We start from the raw sequence: 7361 nt of genomic DNA, 5'->3' as shown, positions 1-7361 counted from the left end.
ACTATGCGTTCTACAAATACTAAGCAAATGGAGGATCAACAACTTTGCATCCTTGGAACATAACAATCTGGCGTGTTTTGGCCCCCCTTTTGGTGGGCTTATGCTTGTTGGGCAAAAATAGAACAATCTGACATGCTTCAGCCATTCAAAAGCATATCATGGCTGACATTTAACCTAATATATAGGAGTGGAAAACTTGGTCTATTTGGAGAAAGGGTAAAAGTAGAAGGTAACAATCACCATGATTATGCATAAATATGTACTACGTTGTTTATTTCGGAAACAATTCAACATAGTATGAAAGACCACATAATCTTTTATTTAAGAAAAAAAAATACTTAGCTAAGACAATATTTGGAGAGAGGTTTTAGCTAGGATCAAAGTCCTGATCATGGCATGGATGTGCTCTTGTAACAGGCGTTTGTCTTGGAAAAAACTTGCTCACACTTTTACTAGTCTTCACGAGAAGATCTGGTGTGTGGTACCCCTTATTTGCATACCCCGGACTAGTATTATATAAAATTTATTCTTTTAAGTAATTATTTTTATATTTTGGCGAAGTCTATGGTCTTCTTTCCATCATGGGCCTTGTTGAAGAAATGCTTAGCGTAATTGGAGTACAGAACTTGCTTGTATATTGGTTTCTCTCCAGTACTCTCCAGCAATTCAGGTAATGGACCGATCATGTCGTTAGGCCTCGGATTGATGAAGATGGGGACCGAGATTCGATTCTTGCTTCCATTGGCAACAACTCTGTGCTCAACACTTCTATAACGTCCATTGCTTATAATTTGTAGTGCATCACCTACGTTGATGACAAGGGACCCTCTAACGGGAGGTACATGCACCCAGTTATCACCTTTGATCCCTCGCACGTAGAGGCCACCAATGTCATCCTGAAGGAGTATGGTGAGTGTCGAGATGTCCGAGTGGCGGCCCACACCAATAGTGAGATTGGGGTTTGGACATTTTGGATAGTAATTAAGGTTAATCCTCTTTGAACCCATTAATAATGATAATTTTGTTTCGTCTATCATATTCACGTTGAGTCTCTTCATTAGAGCTTCTAAGAGCCGATTGATGATGTGTTCTGATCCCTTGATGTAATCCAGTGCTTGATCCCTGCTTGTTCAAATTGATCCAAACAAGCAAGAATATTAATAATTTCTATTTGTGGATAAAAATAGTAATTAGAAAATGCCTAGTATAATATTGAGATTCTTAATTAATATGCAAGCATGATATTTCAACATATGCCTGGTGTGAAGATCAATAATCAACATTTATTAGAGTTCCACTTAAGTGATATGGAGAGCCAAAACACCCTATATAAGTTTTGATTCCTGATAATATGACTTACTAGGTGGCATACTCAATCGACTCCATGACATGGACAAGTTTGAGAATCGTAGATCTGTACACCTCAAGATACATGGTTCCCTCAGGATACACTTTTTTATGAGGAAGTACAATCGTGTATCTCGAGGCGTATATATCTATACCGTTCCCAAACTTGTCCATGTCATGAAGTCGATTGAGTATGCCACCTGGCAAGTCATATTATCACGACTCATAAGTTTTGTTTGTTAAGGAGCGACCGCCAATACCAGGAGGATAAATTAAGGTAATTGGTAGAGATTGAAGGTTCACCTGGATTTGAACCCATGAACTCAAAGTTGGGTCGATTTTGATTGCTATAGGTCATCAAACGGAAATATGGTCCCTATTCAAGATTAAGGAACGCGACAAAGTAGGATACACATTAAAATAGGGGAAAGAGTAAAACTAACGTGCATTGAGACAGTGAGTTGTCTCACCCATGTTTTCTTTCGAGCACTACCCTATATATATATAGGGTCAGGTTCGACAACTAATGTTAGGGAGTCAACGTAGAGTCAATGATTTGTCCTATATGACTTAAAAGTATCATATTGAGCTGAATTTTTGTGAGGATGATTTATACGGTGATGAGATCATCCTCACAAAAAATCAGCCGAATCTGAACATTCTAACCCCATCAAAAGTGATTAGAATTGTCAATCGTCGACTTTTTATCAATAATTTGTAAACTACTTTTGATGGATTTATAAGTTTCAAATTGGACTGCTTTTTATGAGAATGATCTCTTTACCTTAGCGTTCATCCTCACTAAAATTAGTTGAATATGAAATTTTTAGAATAATTTTTCAAAACGGTACAATTTTCAAAATTAATTACCAAAACGATAAACTGTAGCAATTAATTCCGAAAACAGTAATTTTACCGTTATTGGAATTAATATTTTTTACCAAAACGATAAAAACAGTAAAATTTAATTTTTTTTATACCTAAAATACCCTTTTTTATTTTACATATGTATTTACCATTTTAACATTAGAAATAAATTAAAATCCAACTAAATCTTTCTTTTCTTTTTAATCTTCCCAACACTAAATAGAAATATGAAAGAGGAGAGGATTTTTTCTTAATTTTAGTCAAAAAATATAAAAAAAATGTATTTTCGGTAAAAAAAATTACATTTGACTGTTTTATCGTTTTGGTAAAAAATATTAATTTCAAAAACGGTAAAATTACCGTTTTCAGAATTAATTGCTACAATTTACCATTTTGGTAAATAGTCGTATTGTGGTGCATGTTTTGGCAAATTTGCCAAACTTTTAAGTCATATAAGACAAAATTTCACTATGTGAAAACTTAAAAATTTGACAAGAAAATTCAACGGGCTGAAGCCCACAAATTTTAGAAATCGAATTTCGACGACCCATGGTCATTAAAAAATTTTATGTTCCCCAATTCAACGGCTTAGAACCATCAAATTTCTCCTATCCTCCATTAATTTGATGATTTTGATCCATTGAAAAATAAAGTTTGACAATGAAGATTTTGGCACTTTGGTCCGTCAAATTTTACAAAATTCGACAGTCTTGGACCGTCAAATATAAGATTTTTTCACATTGGATTTGTTCCCTATTGTTGGCTGTCAAACACCACCTATATATATAAATAAATAAGAGAATGCTAATGTCGATGACCATAGGGGGACATTAGCATTCTCCAACACTTTATTTTTTAAATAATATCTCTATTTATTTTGTTTTTTAGTAAAAGATAAATAGGAGTATATTAGTATTTTACATAATAAATGCTTATTTGCATTGATATACATATATATATATATATATATGATCCCGTTCCCCACCCTAAGCTTTACCCTACACTTTTTTGTCCTACATGTGTTAGAAGTTTTGGAATAAGCTGATTTTTGGTGAGGATGATCTCTATGGTGAGGAGATCATCCTCACCAAAAATCAGCTCATTCCAAAACTTCTAACCCCATCAAAAATGATTTACAAAAAATGGACGATCCACGATTTTTCTACTTGTAAACATGGGGCTAAAAATTTCGGAATGGGCTAATTTTTTGTGAGGATGATCTTCTAATCATAGAGATCATCCTCACCAAAAATGAGCCCATTCCAAAGCTTCTAACCCATGTAGGACAAAACACGTTTGTTAAAGTATAGGGTAAAGCTTAGGGTGCTGAACATTTCCCATATATATATAGGATGGCGTTATTACAACCCCTATTACGACTCACATTGCGATACACCGTTTGTCTTATATGGGCAAAAATGTTAGGAATGGGCTGATTTTTTGTGAGGATGATCTCTGTGATGAGGGGATCATCCTGACAAAAAATCAGCCCATTCCAAACATTTTTGCCCATATAAGACAAAATGGTGTGTCGCAATGTGAGTCGTAATAGGGGTATACGGTCCCGACTCATATATATATATATATATATATATATGGGTTGGGTTCCTGTGACACACATATAGACAATGTGTTTGTTTTATATGGGCAAAAATGTTTGGAATGAGCTGATTTTTTGTGAGGATGATCTCTGTGATGAGGGGATCATCCTAGCAAAAAATCATCCCATTCCAAAACTTGTAACCCCATCAAAATTGATTTACAAAAATTGGACGGTCTATAAGTTTTCAACAAAAATTGGACGGTCTAGAAGTTTCATAATGAGTTGATTTTTGACAAGGATGATCTCCTCATCACAGAGATCATCCTCACAAAAAATCAGCCCATTCCAAACATTTTTACCCATATAAGACAAAACACGTTGTCTATATGTGTGTTGAAATGGTTGTCGTTTGAACCTGACCCTATATATATAGGGGGCGGTTCAAGGGCCATATGAGAAAACATATGAAAAAACTTTCGTTTTTCAAAATAAGAGTTAGAGGTTTTGGATTGAGCTAATTTTTTGCAAGGATGGTCACTATGATGAAAAGATCATCCTCACAAAAAATCAGCTCAATCAGAAACTTCTAAATCCATCAAAAGTGATTTACAAATTAGTGATAAAAAATCGACGGTCCACATTCTAAATCACTTTTAATGGGGTTAGAAGTTTCAGATTGGGCTGATTTTTTTTTTTTTTGGATGATCTTCCCATCATAGAGATCATTCTCACAAAAAATCAGCTCAATCCAAAATTTCTAACCCATATTTTAAAATTTTATAAAAAACGAAAGTTTTTACATATGTTTTCTCATGTGGCCCTTGAACCTGACCCATAGAGAGAGAGAGAGAGAGAGAGAGAGGCAAAGTATATAGAAAAATTTGACATAATCAGATGTAACCAGATTAGGAGTGATCAAACCTGCATTCTTGCGGCCACAATGCCTTTGTCTCTTCTTCACTAGTATAGTAGAGACTCAGGTAATCTTTCCACTCCAGTGCTCTCTCTGCTTCAGGGATGAAGCTCGTCCCATATCGAACACTGTTAGTAGGCGAATTCTCCTTGGAGTACTTCCTCTTCTCCTCAGCTGGTAATCCAAAGAATCGAAATGTTGCCTCCTTCACATTCTCAAGAACTTCCACAGGCACCCCATGATTGATAACCTGAAAGAATCCCCATCTCTCAGCCGCATCGCAGATGGAATCATCGACCTTATTAGAATCATGTTCCCATTTTGACATATCGATAATGGGTATCATGTAACCCTCATCCGTTTGGACGTGGTTCATGTCCATCCTCTCATCAATTGGTTGTATGTACTGCTTAGGAACACTAGATATGCCTGTCTCTGCTAGACCTTTAACTCCATTACCTTTCTTGACGATGAAATCTGTAATATCCCATGAATCAACCAAAGACACGGGGGCCATGGTGTAAGAGATATATGAGTATAGAGAAGTTGGGAAGGTAATGGGATGCAATACACATACGTCCCTCACAAAGCTATTTATAGTGCACAGTTCAAGCTATGGCCTATAAGTAGGAAAGATGGTCTTTGGCATGCAACAAGTAAAATAAACGGTGACGAGTTTCTCTTTTGCCACGAAACATGCTCTTTCATATACTTTATACACCCCACCAAACTTCAACTACCATTGAACTGAGAATAGATATGGTAGTATTGAGTTTCATTATCCTTAATGCACCCTCTTTCAGTGGGCCCATTTTGATGGACAACGACATACCACAGTATCACATCAATAGGCATTTCTATTTATTTTATTTTTTATTTTATTGTTAACCTTAATTTTGTGGCCGTCTAAATTTAAGAACTAGATCTGATGCTCTAGATGATGACACGTGTTGGTATGGAATTTTCTCTATCATGATATTCACGGAATGTCAGATTGTATTTATCTTTTATCAAGATGCCATGTTTTAAGGTAAACTTTTGTTGTTAAGTCAACCCATAGGATGTTAGGTCATTTGAGTTTAAGAATCATGTACGAATGGGAAGACTTCAATTTTTTGGAGAATTCACCGGGACCAGCTATAACTATCTACCGATCAGGGTAGCACATGTATGGTGGCAATCTCAACACACGGCAAACACAACTTGAAAACAATACGAAGTTGGTGGATTTGAGTCAAGTTTAATTGGACTTATGTCATAATAGTATCTATCCATCTAACATAATTATTAAATGGGTTGGATTTGGGTTATGGACGTCAACCCGCGTAATCCGTTTAGACGTGTTTAGTTATTTTGTCATTAACGTGTAATTTTAAATATAACATAAATTATTTAAGAATTTTTTAAATTACTCATTTTTTTATAATTTCCTAGAACTTTTTCATAATACATTTCAAATTCTATAAAATATAAAAGGTGTTTTAAGATATTTTTAAATTAATAAATGATTAAGCTTTAATTTGGGAAAGAAAAAATGTTTTTCTTAAAAGTTATTGATTTGGTCGGGATAATACTTAAATAAGTATGATTAATCCAAGAATTACCACTTTGTTTTTTAAAAGAGATGGAGTTTCTCTTGGCTAGTCATTGAGAGTGATAATTGGCCTATAACTAGGTAATTGACAATGTTAGTATATCATGGAGCGTTATATTGAGAGATTTGCAGAAGTTACTCATTGGGAAAGTATTCAAAGATGGGTAAGGATTCCTCGGATGACTTAGTAACTATCTTACACAAATGATCAGCTATAATATTTTCTGAACCTTTCTTGTCTTGGATCTCGAGATCAAACTCTAACATGAGCAAAATCCAATAAATTAACTTTGCTTTAGCATCCTTCTTGGATAGAAGGTACTTTAATGTTGTGTGGTCTGTGTAGAACACAACTTTCGATCTTATTAGGTAAGGATGAAACTTATCAATAACATAGACCATTACTAGCATTTTATTCTCTATTGAAAAATAGTTAAAATGAGTATCGTAAAGAGTTTTACTAGCATATTGGATAACGTGAGGTTGTTTATCGATTAGCTGACCAAAAACAGTGTCTATTGGATATTTCGAAGCGTCATACATAACCTCAAATGGAATATTCCAGTTTGGAAGTTAAATGATAGGTGCCGAGGTTAACTCAGACTTAAGTTGATTGAAAACAAAGAGACACAAATCTGAGAAGTTGAAAGGAACATTCATGCCTAATAACTCACATAAAAGCTTAAAGATCTTTTCAATATCTTTAATAAATTTACAGTAGATACCTACATGGCCTAAGAATGACCTAATTTCTTTAACTGTTCTAAGAGGTAGTAACTTTTCAATTAAATCCCCCTTTGCTTTATCTATTTCAATCCCTCTAGCAAAAATAATGTGCCCTAACACAATCTCGGATGTTACTATAAAATGACTTTTTTCCCAATTGAGGACTAGGTTGACTTTTACAATGTATGATGATCAAAGTCAAGTGATGGAGACATTTGTCAAAACTTTGTCCAAAGATCGAAAAATCATCCAGGAACACTTTGAGATATATTTTTAGTATGCCAAAAAATATACTCATCATGCACCGCTGAAACATAATGGGTACATTACACAACCCAAAGGGCATGCGACGATACGTTAAAGTTCCGAAG

At 34.7% G+C, this 7361-nt stretch overlaps 1 protein-coding gene across 1 annotated transcript; it reads right to left on the bottom strand.

Annotated features, from left to right (window-relative positions):
• Positions 1-381: 381 nt before the first annotated feature.
• LOC147404853 (feruloyl CoA ortho-hydroxylase F6H1-3-like) lies at positions 382-5327 on the bottom strand. Its single transcript, XM_086437769.1, has 2 exons — positions 4679-5327; positions 382-1122 (listed from the first exon to the last, which is right to left on the bottom strand). Exons 1-2 carry the CDS (start codon positions 5185-5187, stop codon positions 546-548), a joined length of 1086 nt encoding a protein of 361 aa, XP_086293895.1. The 5' UTR covers positions 5188-5327; the 3' UTR covers positions 382-545.
• Positions 5328-7361: the final 2034 nt, after the last annotated feature.

The sequence above is a fragment of the Akebia trifoliata genome, chromosome 4 (assembly GCF_017979445.1).
Source record: "Akebia trifoliata isolate Shusen 1 chromosome 4, ASM1797944v1, whole genome shotgun sequence".
In the NCBI taxonomy this organism is placed as follows: domain Eukaryota; kingdom Viridiplantae; phylum Streptophyta; class Magnoliopsida; order Ranunculales; family Lardizabalaceae; genus Akebia; species Akebia trifoliata.
Note: the sequence above shows the minus strand (reverse complement) of the source record. Positions and strands in the feature narration are given on the sequence as shown.